General features: G+C 30.0%; 1 protein-coding gene across 1 annotated transcript in view; it reads left to right on the top strand.

The window, feature by feature from the left end:
* Nucleotides 1–10,427: 10,427 nt before the first annotated feature.
* LOC135949605 (alpha-protein kinase 1-like) overlaps nucleotides 10,428–17,589 on the top strand; it is a 27,937-nt gene continuing 20,775 nt past the window's right edge. The window contains exons 1-2 of the mRNA XM_065499203.1: nucleotides 10,428–10,859; nucleotides 14,800–14,958. Coding sequence (XP_065355275.1) covers nucleotides 10,488–10,859; nucleotides 14,800–14,958 — 531 coding nt within the window. The 5' untranslated portion in view covers nucleotides 10,428–10,487. The remainder of the gene's footprint in view (nucleotides 10,860–14,799; nucleotides 14,959–17,589) is intronic.

The following is a 17,589-nucleotide window of genomic DNA, read 5'->3' as shown; positions in this document are numbered from 1 at the left end:
GTATTTCTACTCCTTTTTTAAAAAAGGAGTATTTCTACTCCTTTTCTAAAAAAGTAGTATTTCTACTACTTTTTTTAAAAAAAAATAGTATTTTGTACTCCTTTTTTTAATGACTTTAATTTAATTTCAAATGTCGACAACTACGTTAGTTTTTTTAAAAACAAAAATCTATTTTCTAAGTTGACCCGAAGATCGTTAACGTCAGTAAATTTGAAGACCTTATGAAGGTAAAATTATCTCTTAGGAATAAGTATAACACAGTTTAAATGCTTTGTATATCGATTTTTTTTGTTTTTTATAAAACTGGATATTGAAAATTATCTTTTACTTGGTGTATTTGTAGGACATATAGAAAACAAAGCATTGAGTTAGTTTTCAGGCTTTCCAGATCACTTGTGACATTTGCTAAATATAAAAAGGGCCTTTTCGGAAATGCATCACTGCACTGCATTTGATGCGCATCTGTGATTAGTTTGCGATGCTGATGCAAATCAGCTGATGCTGATGCGCAGACATATGTTTCACTGTTGCTTTTTAGAACTCATGACATTTGCAGTGTTGGCAACTTTAGCATTTTAGAATGTACTGCGCATCAGATGCATTTCCGAAAAGGCCCAAAGTCTTCGAAAAAAGTTGAAATATTTGTTTTAATTTTTTTTTGGGTTTTGAAAATTTTTTACAGTTTTTAATACACTAACCCCCATTAACACGAAGTCTGGTTATGCCTTAACTAATAGTTATACTGTATTTTAAAATTATTTTTGTATGAAAACTGTCAGTATAACTATTAGTTAAAACATAACCAGACTTCGTGTTACTGGGGGTAAAACTCATAAAAACACATTTTTAGAAAAAACCGGCTATTCGAGGAGAAAAACCCGGTTTCTTCGATATTCGAAATTTGAGCTTTTCAAAAAAACCAAAACCGACCTTAGCAAAAAAAACATGTTATAACCGGTTATTAAAAACCGGGCCGATCACCCTAATATTTAATGATAGCAAGGTTGCCGTTAATGAAATAGGGGGTGTATTCACAACATCTATGTTAACCGAGGAATGTCGTTTTATAAATACCCTGCTGTTTACCCCTTAGGTATCACAATGGGATTAGTTTTGACTGGACCCAAGTGAGCTGCTAGACGAGTGGCTGCCCATGGAACCTAACCTAACTTTTTCTCCATTTGTGTAGCCATTTCTCCAATTCAAACATAGCAAGTAGCGATTTGATGATTTCTTTTTAGAAATTGACGATTTCCTGCATTATGAAAAATAGCACTATTTTATAAAATAGTTAATGATTTTGAATTAAATCAGATCAAAATACCGAGGGAGTTTTGTTAATGGCTGCAAATGCGAAATCATTCTCAAAGGTGTACGTATGCGTAAGTGCGCTCGTGGGCATATCTGCCGGGTACAATATATATAGGAGTGGTCCTAGAATACTTCCTTGGGGTACATCAAAAGATCACATCTTTAGAAAGATCTGTCTATTATGTAACTGTGAAGGAAATTATGTAAGTTCTCAGGTAATAAGCAAGTAATAAAAGATATTAAAATTAAATGTGGATTGTATTTAAGTTAACAAAAATTAAATAATTCAAAAGATGAATGAATTCTATTATAAATTAATATAATATTGAATGAATCCCATTCAAATAAAAACCTTGGACTTGAGTTAAAAAAAAATTAAAAGTATAATGTTTTGTTGATTTGACTCAGTGTAGGGTCTTAAAATATCGGGAGATATAAAAACAAGTAAGAAAGTATAGTCGTTCTTACTTGTTTTAATATTTCCCGGGAATGGAAAAATTCCTGGAAATTAGGAACCAATACACAATCCTACTTTAGGAATTCAATAACGTTTTCCGTTATTGAATGTTGTAGGGTGTAATTTAAAGATTTGAATTAGCAACCTGTTGGTCCATTAATTTCCATAAACTGTGAAGAGTGCTACTCGTGGAAAAATCTGTGTTAATCTACAAATGCAAATAAATCACAAATGAATACATTTAAATATTAATAGATAGATATTGTTGCTGTTGTTGTTATTAATATTTAATAATTTGGAGGTGCATAAATTAAAAACTTCCTGTTGTTTGGAAAAGCGCATACGCGGAAATCAAGAGAATGGGAGGGAGAGGAAATGCACACGAAAGAGACTCTACCGGAAAATGTATGAAAATACTCATACTTGTATGGGATCGTGTGTCTGTGTGGTCATTAGAGGTTTGCAACATGCGTTAAGTTGCATGAGGTGTAAAAGAACAGCAACAACAACAACAACACATTGAATACGAAGATGAAGAAATGCAATACCACCAGTTATAGTTGTTGCAATGACAGTGGCAGCAACAGCAGCAGTGGTAGTAGTAGTAGTGGTAGTGTTACATGGTGTAACACAGTCAAGTGTTGGCCAATAACGGTAGTAGTGAACTTCGGTCGGGCTGTATGGGTCATACAGTTTTTGTTTTCGTTTTATTCCGATACAGAAAAAATCAAAAATTGAAAATAAAAATAGAGTTGAAATAAAAATTAATGTGTGGTGGGCATTACAAAAAACAATAAAAAATATGTGCCATCTGAAAAAGACAAATTCCCACACACAATCGGGCACACACTCACACACGTATACGAGTAAATACATATTCAAACACACACATACGTGCAAATAATTGCGGTTAAATTTGAAGTGAATGAATAATTGCAAAGTAATTTATTATTATTAATCGAAGAGCTTATTGCCACAAATGCAACTATAAATCAACAAATATAATAAATACAATAGAATTATTATGAATTGAAAAGTTTATTTACCATCCAAGTGTCAGTAATCCAATTATAATGGAAATTTCTTTTCAAAAATATTTAAGGGGGTTTCTAGGTTTTTATATAATAGAGATTAATAGATTAAAATACATAGTTGAAAATAATAAACATTTACAAGTGCAGTTATTTTTATAGTTGTTAATTTTTTTTGTAAATTTTCTTGTTGGTATTGGTTGCAGTATCGATTTTTCCCAAGGTTAGTGGGTGGTCAGTTAAATGTAAAAATTCTTCGCTTGTTTCGCTATTATTTTCCGCGAAAATACAGATTTTCCATTTTCCGGAAAACTGTTGTTTTCCTTTTTGCATTCGACTCTACTTTGCTCTTCGTTACGACCAACACTCTCAGTGCCAGTTGAATGCAAATTGTGTTTGGTGTTGCCACATTTGAAATATGATTATTTTGTATGGGTATTTTCGTGTTAACCGATTTCTGAAATACTTCTATATCCTACCAGAATAATCTCAAATTCCTCATATAGAGAGAGCAATATAATTGTTTTTATTGCTGGTTTTTGGACATTAAATCTTGGGCAACTCTTTGCTGTCCGGATATGCATCTGTATTAGGGATGGGAAAAGTTAATACGATTAACTTTTCCCAATCCTTAATACGAGAAAAATCCTTAAAAAAAAAATCATTTCCATCGTTATGATCATAGACTTAAATTTACAAAAGTGACAGTGTTCAAAAGAAGATCAGGCGACATTTGCAAATAGCATATATTGTACGTATAAATTGATATGTATACATATTTGTATATAAGTTATAATTTATATACAGCCCTCAAAATTATGCTGTACTTTATCATGTATATCATTTTTTGTAATTGAAACCGATATCCAATCAATATTTTTTCTGTGTGTATAATTTTTTTATGTTTTTCAACTTTAGGAAACTACAATATAATAACAAGTTAGAGTACTATATTCGGCCGTGCCGAATCTTAAATACCCTCCACCTAAACATGATAGTATAACAACTGAAATAATATAACAATTGTTAGTAAGACTAGTTTACGCAGATCTAATTCAGCAATTTATAATTGATATTCCTATTAGAACATATGAAATTTAACAATTTATATACTTAATAATAAGTTAATACGTTTGGATCAACATTTTTCCTTTTTAACCTCAAGTGAAGATTCTTCACTGAAGAAACGATTATAAAAAAGGGTATATATATTTAGACAAATTTCAAGATATTGGGTTGTGGGACTTATATGGGAGATATGACCTATTATGAGGCGATTGTCATAAAATATTTTAACGTAATTTTTATGTATTTATATTGGAGCTGTTGCCAAATATGGACCGATATTCACAAAATTCAGAAGTATGATTTTAAAAATTACTGATCTGTGTACTATTTTGATTCAATATATGGAACCTATGACCTATTATGGGCCTAAGTATTTGAGTGCTATTTTTGTACAATTTCATATAAACAACGCCATTAACAAGAGTGGACCTTATATGGGAGCTATGACGAATTATGGACCAATATTTAAAAAATCTTGTAGTACGATTCTTGGATACAAATTACTGATCGGTGTAAAATTTTGGTTCAGTACAGATTATTTTGGATATTTGTGAAGGTTAATGTGTTTTCCGGAAGTGGTTCTTACATGGAGGCTATGACCAATTATGGGCCTATCATCGTAACATTTGGTACATCGATTTTTGTATATATTGAAAAAATTTGTTTTGAATTTCAACTTGATAAATATATTTGTAAGAAATTTATGACGAGTTTAGTGATTTTCGATAGGTTAATATGTTTTTCGGAAGTGGTCCTTATATGGGAGCTATAACCAATTATTGGCCGATCTTCATAGAATTAGGTATAGCGATTTTGGTATATATTGGGACTATTTATGACGAATTTAAACTTAATAGCGATATTAATAAGACATTTATGCTTATTTATGTGATTTTTTCGGTGTTGTGAATTTTTTAAGCACAAAACTTATTTTTCCTGAATTTTGTATCGATACTGCAATTTGGTATTCATTTACAGACCATAGAACTATATTTCGGGAAGAAATTTGTATGGGGGCTAGGAGAAATCATGGACCGATTCCTATAATTTTTACCAGAGTTAGTCCTTTTAATATAAAAATAATTTGTGCAAAATTTGATGGTATTATCTGCGATATATTTGCACATATAACAAAAAGATTTTTAAAATTATCATGTCTTTTTTTAGGTTGTCTCACATTTTGGTTCATAACTCTGGTTCCACTGAACCGATTTTGCTGATTTTCAATACCAAACTGCTTAGGAGAACAATAAACATTTTTCTTGCAAGTTTACCAATTTTGTTTGTCTATTTTGGACGTGAGCGTGTTTTACACAGACAGACAGATGGACAGACAGACGGACAGACAGACGGACATAGCTCAATCGACTTAGAATTTCATAAGGATCAATAATATATATACTTTGTTGGGTCTCAGATGAATATTTCTCAATGTTACACACGGAATGACAAACTTATATATACCCTCATTCACCACTTATGGTGGTGGAGGGTATAATAAAGATATAGAATATGGATTCTGAAATTTTACAATTTTATTGTTAGTAGTGTCATTACCAGGGCAACCAAAAATGTGCTCTAAAAAAAGTGTTTTATGCGCATAAAATAAGCACTTAAAAACGAAAAATATGCTCTTAAAATATAAAAAATATGCACTTAAAAATAGTTGGTTATTGTTTGATTTCAATGTTTTATTAAAAATAATATAAGAAGTAAATAAAAATTTGTTTAGTAATTAGTTGCATAATATTGTAGGGAGAGGATATTAAGAATTTCTCGAAATGTTTCTATTCTACATAAAGCTTTAAAATCTACTTTTTTATCATTTGAATTATGTTTCCAAATCGCCATAGAGAGCGTTTGTAATTGTTTGTTAAAAAACTGCAGTGGATTTTAGAGCATTTATCATATATGAAGATTAACGTCTAAATTATCAAAAATCCTAACAATAGTGAAATGATTTGTTTTCTTTAAAACTGCGGAAATAAATAAAAAAATCCTTTTTGCATTTTTACTATTGGAACTCAAAATACCGTGACATTTCCTATGTTTCTTCCTTTCTCATCAGTTGATTGTTTTTTAATGATTTCCTAATATCTTTGTTACAATTTGTAACAAACGTGATATTTTCGATATTTTTGAACATGATATTTTCGATGGATCTTAATATTCTGAACATTTGCTGAAAAGTTGTTTAATTTTACATTAGTGGTAAACTGTTAATGCCCAACCATAACTGTCTCAAGCAACCTTAAGTTTTTTTTAAATGTATCCAACAGTTTGTTAAGAAGTTGCCCATTTTCTTTTCTTTTAATTATACCCTACACCACCATAGTGGGGAGGGTATAATGCGTTTGTGCAGATGTTTGTAACGCCCAAAAATATTAGTCTAACACCCACCTTAAATTATACCGATCGACTTAGAATCACTTTCTGAGTCGTCCGTCTGGCTGTAAACCTTGTGCGCAGAGTACAGGTCGCAATTTTGAAGATATTTCGATTAAATTAGGTACATATTGTTTTTTCGACCCAAGGACCAAGCCTATTGAAATCGGTCCATTATTTCACCTAGCCCCCATACAAATATCCTCCGAAAGTGGAGTTTATCGGTCATAAATGTTTAATTTATATATGTATCTCCGCTCCAAATAAGTTTTGTATATACAAAATTCATGTCACCAAATTGTGTTACGATCGGTCCATAATTAGTCATAGCTCCCATATAGAACCGCTTCCGAAAATCACTTTAACGTGCAAATCGCTTAAAAATCTTGGTATACACACAAAATTCAACATAGTTAACTGTAATATAGACATAAATCACACGATATAATTTCATGGTGATCGGTCCATAATTGGTCATAGCTACCATATAAGGCCCACTTCCGAAAATCACTCAAAAATATTAATTATTGAAATTTTAAAAGAAAAATGTTTTTGCTTCTTTACTTAGTGTAGGGTATTATATTGTCGGGCTTGACCGACTATACTTTCTTACTTGTTGTTTATGTATTTTTTACTATTTGTTAAATTTTGATATTTGTGTGTGAATATTTTTAATTTAATTCAAATATATGGAAACAGATCCCTTAAGCCAATGAAAATTTAATGAAGATAAGTCGATTATGGGTACTCTATTTTTTTCTTTAAGTAGCTTAGGCAAATTATCATTGGACCTTAACAAAATTGTAAAATATAGAAATGAAAAATTAGTACACAAGCAATAAAAATATATTTAGAAAACAAAATAATGAAAATAAAGAAAATATGCAACAAAAATATGCAGTTATGAGCAAAAATATGCAGTAAAGAGCAAAATATGCAAAAATATGCACTAACAAATCGATGCCAAAATTCTTATAATTGTCTGAAACGGATAAATAACTAACTCATATGTTTATACGATTATATTATTGCATATTTTTGGTAGCCCTGGTCATTACTAATAATATATGATATTTTGTCAAAATCATAAACAGTTAAAAAATAATGAATAATTAAGGTCGGTTTCATAGATTTAAAAAAATGAGTTTTTGTCCATATATCCTAAATTCATATGTATATTTGTTTTAATTCGACCTGCCATTATATTTTAAAAAATTTCATATATAAAAATACATAAATATGTATATTTACACATTTCTTATTAAAGAAAGAATAATTACCATATTATTCATTAGTATACTTGTTATGATTGATGAATATTACCCATACGCTGACATGGTTCATGCAAAAAGTACAACTGCAATATAAAAAACTTTTTTAAAATAAATGTTTGTTTGGATATTTTTTTTTAAGAATCTGGCTCTTTTTTTGTTTGTAGTTTCATTTTGAGATAAATTTTATATAAAAATTTGGCTGGTAGTTATTAATCCGAATATCTATGCCATATATAGCTTCAATTAATGAATTCAATTTAAGCTTAATTCGCTAAAATCTTAATTCTGAATATAAAAAATGTTAGCATTCAGTTCACAAAACCATACCTAACAAGATTATAGCTTTATTTATAAGCTTCACTTTTGAAGGGTTACATTTTTGTCAATTCAAATTTAATCCATATTGAATAAAACTATTCAATGTATGAAAAGATAATGTTGGTATTTTTGTTAAAGCTTTGATATTTTTATAAGTAAAACTTGAGTATCTGCAATTCTCACGCTAGAGTTTTATTTGTATAATATCTTTAGTTTTTCTAAAGCCTTTTGGGAAAAGGTAAGAAATTAATTTGTACAAAGTTTAATTTCTTTAACGATTATAGTTCTTCAGATATTCGAAATTAAAGATTTACATTGTGCCACGCCCACTAATACAATACCGCCCATTGTCACCCAAACTGTGTAGAATAATAATTTTAAGATTTCCACAATTATAGTTCTCCAGATGTTCGAAAATAACAGTTTAGTTTGTACGGGAGGTGACACACCCCCTGTTCCGATCCGTCACATTTTTTGTAAGACTTCATGCACTGATAAGAAATTTGTTCGTATAAAGTTCGAAGACTTTCACAGTGATAGTTCTCCAGATATTTGTATGTGTGGTATCACGCCCATTTATCCAATTCCACCCATTTTCAACCAAGTTGCGCACAATGAAATCGAAGTAAACAAGATATTCCATAATAATTTTTTACTTTGTAAAAAAATAAAAGGTACCAAATTGTTCATTCCATACATACACATTCAGTGAAAATTTCAAGAGGATCGGTCTAGTGGGTTAGACTCCTATAAGTCACAAACAAATAAATAAACAGACATACTTTAATTTTTATTTATATAGACATCGATTTGAAAAGTTGGTTCACTTGACATGAAATCCCCCATATATACAGACCTGTCACATATTTTGTTCGGAATGGTTTCAATTCCGTAGTTACAATTCCGACCGATCTGATAAAAATTTTTGTAAAACAAATAATTACAAAGAAATATCAATTCCACTTTGAAAACTGAAAGTGGTTTCATTCCGAAAGAAAATGTCGTTTTACTTTTTCTGAATAAGCATAAAACGGAATTAATTCCACTTTCGATTGGAGTGGTATTTTGTGACAGGTCTGATAGATAGATAGATTGAACACTACTATATAAATGATCCAAAAATGTCAAAAATACAGGATTGTATTCAATCTATTCTATATAAAGATATGTTTTTAATTTTGGGATTTTGTAATAGTTATTGTGGCAACACTAATGACAATATGTATTCCAAGGTGCTGTTCATCTCCCACCCCGAATATTCCATTGTTTACGACGATGTTGTTGTTATTATTTAGTCGAATGTTTACTATTTGGACAGCTACAAAACACTCTTGTTCTCTCTCTCTCTCGCACCAAGTGTGAGAAAACTTGAAATCATAAAATGCACAATTGTAACTAAACTCATTATTTGTCTATTTAGTACGAATGAGTATTTTTATTTGTTTGACAATTGAATTATAATGTTAATGAACTTTTGATCGAAATATGTCTGTTTGTATGTATGTAGATTCATAAATCAGGTAATTTGACGGATGAAAAATACAATAAATTTAATAGTAGATATTTGAGTTTAAGTATATGCACAAAAATAGCTATAAATACATATATTAAGGATAATCAATTCAATTTGATATTCTTGCCAATATTATGTGCTACTGCAAAGCAGTATCGTGCAAAAAAAATCAGAAATATCCCCAACATTAAAAATCTTGACGCCAAAAGTATATCAAACATTTATCCAATAATAATTTCCATAAAATGTTTCAAATACGTATTCAGTTTTATTATAATTTTAACACTATGCTACGGTTCATAATACCGGGATAAATATTTAAAATGAAAAATATTGCCAGCCTCTAACCACTCAAGAACTTTTCTATCTGCATTTGCTTCGATCTAGATTTGTTTAATAAATAGCTTTACTTTGAATAACATCCAAACATCCTTAAATATTAAAATAACAAATGCTACTCAATTAAGAGCTTAACTTTCGTAGATTTTATATCCATAAATAGTTTTTAAAGAGGCTCAGTTAAATTCCAGTGAAAGTGAAAACCTAAAAGTGAAAATATCTCGAAAACTGCTCACGTACGATTTTAAAATGTTTGAGATATTTGTAATCAGCGTGTTTTGCCAGAGGAGACATTTTTAATTTATTTTTTGTATACATAATTATGATGAAAATAGTACATCAATTCAATTACAGTAATGATAAATATACTATGTATCAAATAATCTCAGTAATATAATTGTATATTAAGCGGTTGCATGCATATACTACTATGTTAATTAGTTCCGTTTCCTGTTGTTAATAAGTGCGTGAAATTTATTATCCATATTAATTTGAAATTTCCTACTTTTTCTTAAAAATATCATTTAGAAAAATGATGTGATATAATTCAATTTATTGTGAAACAAAATGAATAAGAGAAAGTCCACGTAATAATTTCTATTTACAATAGTTTATTAAACTAAAATTAAACAAATAACCAAAAAAATTTAAAAAAAAACAAAATCAAAAAGACTGTGATTCAAAACTAGTTAAATTTTTTTATAATAATTAAAAAAACAAGTAAAACGTTAGTCAATGCCGGAAAAATAGTGTAATAAATTTTGAAATAAAAATTAAAAAACGAATTAGTTATGTTGAATACCGGTAATCAACAACAACAGCATCAACAACAACAACAACAGCAGCAGCATCATACACAACAACAGCAGCAACATCAGACACAACAACAGCAGCAGCAACATCAAACTCAACAGCAACAACACCATCTTCAACAGCAGCAACAGCCACAACAACAACAGCAACAGACCAACAACACACAATCTCTAACACAACTCCTCAATCTCAACACCCATCAGTGCGATGCAAATTTAAATTTCACTTCATTTGCCGAATTATGCCGTCTATGTTCGATACGTAATGGTTCCACCAAAATCCACTTGTTCGAAAAGGAAGCCGAACAACGTAATCTCATTTACAAATTACGTTCTCTAATGCCGGTTAATGTAAGTGGACTCACATCACAATTATAAATATTTAATGATTAATACTATAATTACACCGTGCTACAAAATAATGAAAAAATATTTGTCAAGTATCCCATAAATACATTTTTGAAAATACAACCAAAACCAGTTTTTTTTTAAGCGTCAGGAGTTGCATATTTTATCAAAAAAATTGTCCAAAACCTCACGGCATATTCGCCATAGGGATAAATATCGTTTTTAGATTATCGGCATAAGATCGATCTTTAACGACACCTCTTAAGAATTTATCGCGGTTCTGAAACATTCAATTGACATCGCATGGATGGATTAAAACATTTTGGAAATAAATCTGCCATTTCTAACTACACACAATGGGCTCCATCGAAAAAAGCGGTAATAATTCTGAACCCTCTAAACTACTGGTCCGATTACAAAATGATATATAACACTGTTGGAATACAAGGTGAGATACATGGTGTCAAAGTTAACCACCTCTGGTCATGAAAACTTTGTACAGCTTGTAACTTGAACAAATTTATAAGCAACAAGTAAGAAAACTATATTCGGCTGTGCCGAATTGTATATACCCTTCACCAAATTATACATAAAAATATATTTTTTAAATATTTTTATTTAAACAAAAATATTTTTTTTAAATTGTTTTTAAAATTTGTTTAAAAAATTTTTTTTCCAAATAGTTTTTAATTTTTTTTAAAAAAGTTTTTTTAAAAATGTTTTTTTTTATTTTTAAATTTTTTTTTTTGAAAAAAAAATTTATGAAAAAAAAATTTTTGATGATAAACAAAATTCGGGTTAAAAAATATTTTTCCCGATTTTGACCAATTGTAGGTATAATTTACTATAGCATCGTTGCAATGGACTTTGAAATATCTATCATTATATAGTAGGATAGCAGGATAGTACAAGGTTTTCTTTAAGTTGTATTTTTACTTTTTTTATGTAGATGGAATATGAGGCTTGGTAAATCAGGAAAATAAAAATATATTTTCCGCTATTTGTGATAACCAGGGAAACCAAAATATGCAAATGCATATTTTGTCTGGTGAGTCTAATGAGCACATGTATAAGATATTTACACGTTTAAGAACTATTTAAGAATTTTGGCATCGATTTTTTAGTGCATATTTTTGCATACTTTACCCTTAAATTAATTTTTTTTGCATATATTTGTTTTAAGAGCATATTTACGTCATATTTTGCGTTTTTAGAGAATATTTTACTGTTTAATAGCATATTTTGACTTTATCAAAAAGAAATATTGTCTTACTTATTTTTCGCTGTTGTGTTATAGTTTTTTACTTCATTTGTTTAAATTTCAAAAAAATAAAATTTTTCAAAAAAATGTTTATATGTATGTGAAGAAGGTGGAATTTCTGAAAAACTTTTGGTATGAATGTTAAGTCATATCTTTTATCTAATTAAAAACTATATCCCGACGTGAACACCCCCTCCCCTTCGTTGCTAGGGGCAAATTTCTGCAATTTCATTAAATTAAAAAAATTGTCTAAAAATATAAATTTTTTAAATTCATTTTTAAAAATAGTAAAAAGAATTAAATTAAAATAATAAACATGACAAACATTTGGTTTGGAAAATTGTATACATCGTTCATTGCTGAGTTTTTCTATTATATTGATATGAATTGTGGCAGCTATATAATCAGCTGAAGAGTTTTGTCCTAAGTTTGTGAATTCCATGTCGCTTTTATGTTTAATTTTGAGTGGAATATTTTAGCCTTTTCATTCACTATTAATCCAGAACTTTTGGTTCTTCAGCAGTCTTTAAATATTTTCAGTTTCGAATGGGGAATTCCTCTTTTTCGTTTTATTCACACTGTGTCTGTTGTTCGAAAATAATCGAAAAAAATGTTGCTTATACTCCCGGATAATTGAGTTAATTACGGTTAATCGATGCAAAAAAGTTGAAATCTATCCAAAATTAGTTTCTTTTTCTTTCACGGATAATTGATGTTGCCGGATAATCGAATCACGGATAATCAAGGCCTCACTGTACTTACAAGTTGATAAAAACAAATGCCCATATACACAAATTTGACATCAAATTACGAGTCCTTTTAAATATGGTAGTGCTTTATTTAGATTAAAAATATAACATTTGCAAAGCGTTTTATGTCAATATTAATATATTTGTTTTAACTCTGTGTTATATCCACATTGTCCAGAACTTCATCTACAAGCTATAAAAAAGTGGAACCGTTATCGAAAGATGTTTGGGAACTTTTGTTGGATCCATTACTTCCTAGTGATTCATCAGACTCTGAAGACGACTAATTTAAATAAATTTCAAAAATCTCATAATAAAAACTCACAAAATTGTAACAAGTCTTAGTTACTCATTTCATAACTACTAATTGTTATTCGTTTTTAAAAATAATCTTATTAAAGGTATTTATAGACGGCAATACTGAGTATTAATATTTGTCAAACACTCAAGTATCATAATACAATTTCATAGTCTAAACAAAATTTGTATTAGATTTTCAAAAAATACAAATGATTTTTTTGATTTACGGTCGGTATTGAAAATTTGTTTAAAACAATTCAAAAACTTTTTATTTTCATATGTATAGGGTATGTATTTATAAAAACAAATAAGGCAAACAAAAATGTAAAGAAAATATAAAATAAAAATAAAGTTAGCAGAAAAATATCAATCAACAAACAAAAAAAAATATTTGTAATACTATCGTGTAAACAAGAAATGTATTTTTCGAAACGATTTCTTGACATACCTAAAGATTTCAATAATATTTTAAATTTGAAAAGTGTTAATACTCAGTATTGCCGTCTATAAATACCTTAATAAAACTAAAAAAGTTTATTTAGTTTTATTAGCATCAACTAATTTCTCATAAACTTTATCTCATTGAAAAAAGTTGGGAGAAAGAGCCCACTACAAGGAAGTTTCATGTCAATTGGAACAGCCAGTTAAAAAATTTATTTCCAAAATATTCTGATTCTGTTTTGTGCTGATGTTTATAACGCCCAAAACTATCAGTCCAACACCCACTCAGAATCTGAGTCGATTTAACGATGTCCGCAGATGTCGCAAAATTGAAGATATTTCGATCAAATTTGGCACAAGGACTAAATTGGCTAAGGACCAAGCCCATATTGAAATGTCCTCCTGAAATAGGACTAAATAGGTCATAAATGCTTGATTTAATTGAAATTTGTTCAACATTTTTCTTTTTTATATGAAAACTTTTCGGTGTTGGGGGTGGAAATTCCTATTTCACCCCCTGGGCTTGACCGACTTTACTTTCTTACTTGTTATACCCACACCACCATAGTGGGGAGGGTATTATGCGTTTGTGCAGATGTTTGTAACGCCCAATATTAGTCTAACACCCACCTTAAAGTATACCGATCGACTTAGAATCACTTTCTGAGTCGATTAAACGATGTCCGTCCGTCCGTCCGTCCGTCCGTCCGTCCGCCTGGTTGGCTGGCTGGCTGGCTGGCTGGCTGGCTGGCTGGCTGGCTGGCTGTCCATGTAAACCTTGTGCGCAGAGTACAGGTCGCAATTTTGAAGATATTTCGATAAAATTTGAAATCACAACAAATAAATTCTTAGTCACAACTAGGGGGCGGATTATAATACATTTATTATTAGAAAATATGCATGTTTTTGATACATTTAATGAATTTTTGATACTTAAATGTAAAATGTAACAAAATATGCAATATCAATAAAATATGCAAAAATACGTTGTAACAAATCGATGCGATTTTCCAAAAAATCTTCTAGTCATAAGTCTATATTTTAGGTTTATTTAAGAAGAAGAACTCAGCCAAAGTAAGTGGAATATTTTGTTATTCTTTTTCTGTAGCACAGTGTAATTTTGAATTTGTCATTGACAACTGAACAAGTTTTACGAGTTCATTTAATCGTTTGTTATTGTTTTTGTTTACAGATAGCTAAAGAGGATTTTCTGCCGAAAAATATTTGTGAAAACTGCGTCCAAAAAGTGGAAGGTTTGTATGAGTGGCGTCAATCGAGTTTACAAAACGAACATATTTTAAGAAATTATGCCGAATCAATGCGAGCCGTTACTGCAACTATAAATTTTCAGGTAAATTATTACATTTAACAAATAAAGTTTGGACTTGCGTGTCTATTTTTATATTTTTTTTCATTCATAGTTTTTCAGAGGTTTTTTGTTTTGGCAAACGTTGCGAAATGATTTGTAAATAAATAAATGTTTAATTTTCTCAAAATAAGTTCTATTCATGACACCAAATTTTGTTACTATCGGTCCATAATTAGTCATAGCTCCCATATAATACCCGCTTCCGAAGATCACTTTAACATGCATAAATCTCCTAAAAATTTTGGTATACACATAGAAATAAATCACACGGCCTAATTTCACTCTGATCGGTCCATAATTGGTCATAGCTCCCATATAAGGCCCACTTCCGAAAATCACTCACGAATATAAATTACAGAAATTTTAAAAGAAAAATGTTTTTGAGCTCTTTACATAGTGTAAGATATTATATGGTCGGGCTTGACTGACCATACTTTTTTACATGTTTTTATATTGTAGGTTTAAACCTGTTACAGGATTTAAAGTCTCCATTGTCACTAAAGGCAATATAGCAACGTTTTTGACATGCACAAAGAGGAAGTGTTATCGGGTCTAAGCTTTGAGTTACATTATTAAAAGGATCCTAGTAGTTCGTTTGGGTTCAAATTTCATTGAAATCGAACTAAACGTTTAGAAGTTAGAAGTTGCAGATTTATTTCCCTCTATTTATACCCTACACCACCATAGTGGGGAGGGTATTATGCGTTTGTGCAGATGTTTGTAACGCCCAAAAATATTAGTCTAACACCCACCTTAAAGTATACCGATCGACTTAGAATCACTTTCTGAGTCGATTAAGCGATGTCCGTCCGTCTGGTTGGCTGGCTGTCCATGTAAACCTTGTGCGCAGAGTACAGGTCGCAATTTTGAAGATATTTCGATGAAATTTGATACATATTATTTCTTCGGCTCAAGGACCAAGCCTATTGAAACTGGCTGAAATCGGTCCATTATTTCACCTAGCCCCTATACAAATATCCCCTCGAAATTGGACTTTATCGGTCATAAATGTTTAATTTATCTATGTATCTACACAAATTTCGCTCCAAATAAGTTTTATATATACAAAATTCATGTCACCAAATTTTGTTACGATCGGTCCATAATTAGTCATAGCTCGCATATAGACCCGCTTCCGAAAATCACTTTAACGTGCATAAATCACTTAAAAATGTTGGTATACACACAAAATTCAACATAAGTAACTTTCATATAGACATAAATCACACGACCTAATTTTATGGTGATCGGTCCATAATTGGTCATAGTTCCCGTATAAGGCCCACTTCCGAAAATCACTCGAAAATATAAATTATTGAAATTTTAAAAGAAAAATATTTTTACTCATTTACTTGGTGTAGGGTATTATATGGTCGGGCTTGACCGACCATACTTTCTTACTTGTTTTTTCTATACCTCCGTGCGTTTTCTAGAAGTTTTTCACGTTATAATTTAAAACTTATAATTGTCGTGGTGGAGTACCAAACAAAATTCAATTTGGAAAACTCGAGTTGGATTTTGGTGGCAATCATAAAACTCAGGAGTAGAGTTCATCGATGTGGCAGTTCCTAGACGAGACTCTACAAAGCCTTAATTGGTGATGATGTTATTTTAAGCCAAGAATACCAATTTGAAATCAAAGTTAAATTCTACGGTATTAGGTTTAAATTTACATATAACTGTGGAGTTTGTCGATATAAGAAAATATCTTAGTATTTTTGTAATAAAACTATCTTTTCAAAACGATCCATTTACACTAATCTGCTTCTTCTTACGAATATTAGTTTCTGAGATATCATAAAAAACAAATCAACTTATTTGGAGTTTTTGTTGATTTGTTTTTGACACAACAACTTAATTCGCAAAAACTGAATCGATAATTATTTTATTATTTATCCTTTGTATAATTCTTTGAGACAAATAGTAAAGTTCTTCAAGGTCAAATAATAAAATATTGATCGATAAATTTAACAGTTTTTGCAAGAGATAGGTTTTTGAACACAGATTTTTTCCTTTATTTGTTAGAATTTAAAAATTTGATTATTAAAAACAAGTAAGACATTATAGTCAGTCAAGCCTGACCATATGATACACTACACCAATCTAATTATGAACTATAAAATTTATTTCTCAAACCGTTTTAAAATCTCCAACTTTGAGGACAAATCCAGAAATTGAAGTGAAAAACCACTACCGAAGAACTTTTGTATAATGAACAGAAGACAACCAATTGCTATAGACTTCGTCCTTGTGAAAAAATAATGACACGTCTCAAATTGACGGACTTATCAAAAATAGTGGTACAATACACATAGATAGACATTATTCAATATTACATGCCACTATTTTTTTACTAAAACTTTTCTAAAGTACTCAGTTATTTAAACACTTAAATAGTGATTGATCTCAAATTAACTAAGTGACATTTTTTATATATATCAATCTTGGACATTAAACTATTTACCTAATATTTCATTTTCACATTGTTCCACATGTTTTGTTTACAAACATTGTGAGCTCTTTGACATCTAAAAAGGAAAGACATTTCATAACAAAAAATGGCTACACTCCAAAAGAGAGTGTGTAATCATTCCGTAAAGGTTCCCAATGTAA

This window comes from Calliphora vicina, chromosome 1 (assembly GCF_958450345.1).
Source record: "Calliphora vicina chromosome 1, idCalVici1.1, whole genome shotgun sequence".
Lineage (NCBI taxonomy): Eukaryota > Metazoa > Arthropoda > Insecta > Diptera > Calliphoridae > Calliphora > Calliphora vicina.
The sequence above is the reverse complement of the archived record's forward strand: the minus strand, read 5'-3'. Positions and strand labels throughout refer to the sequence as shown.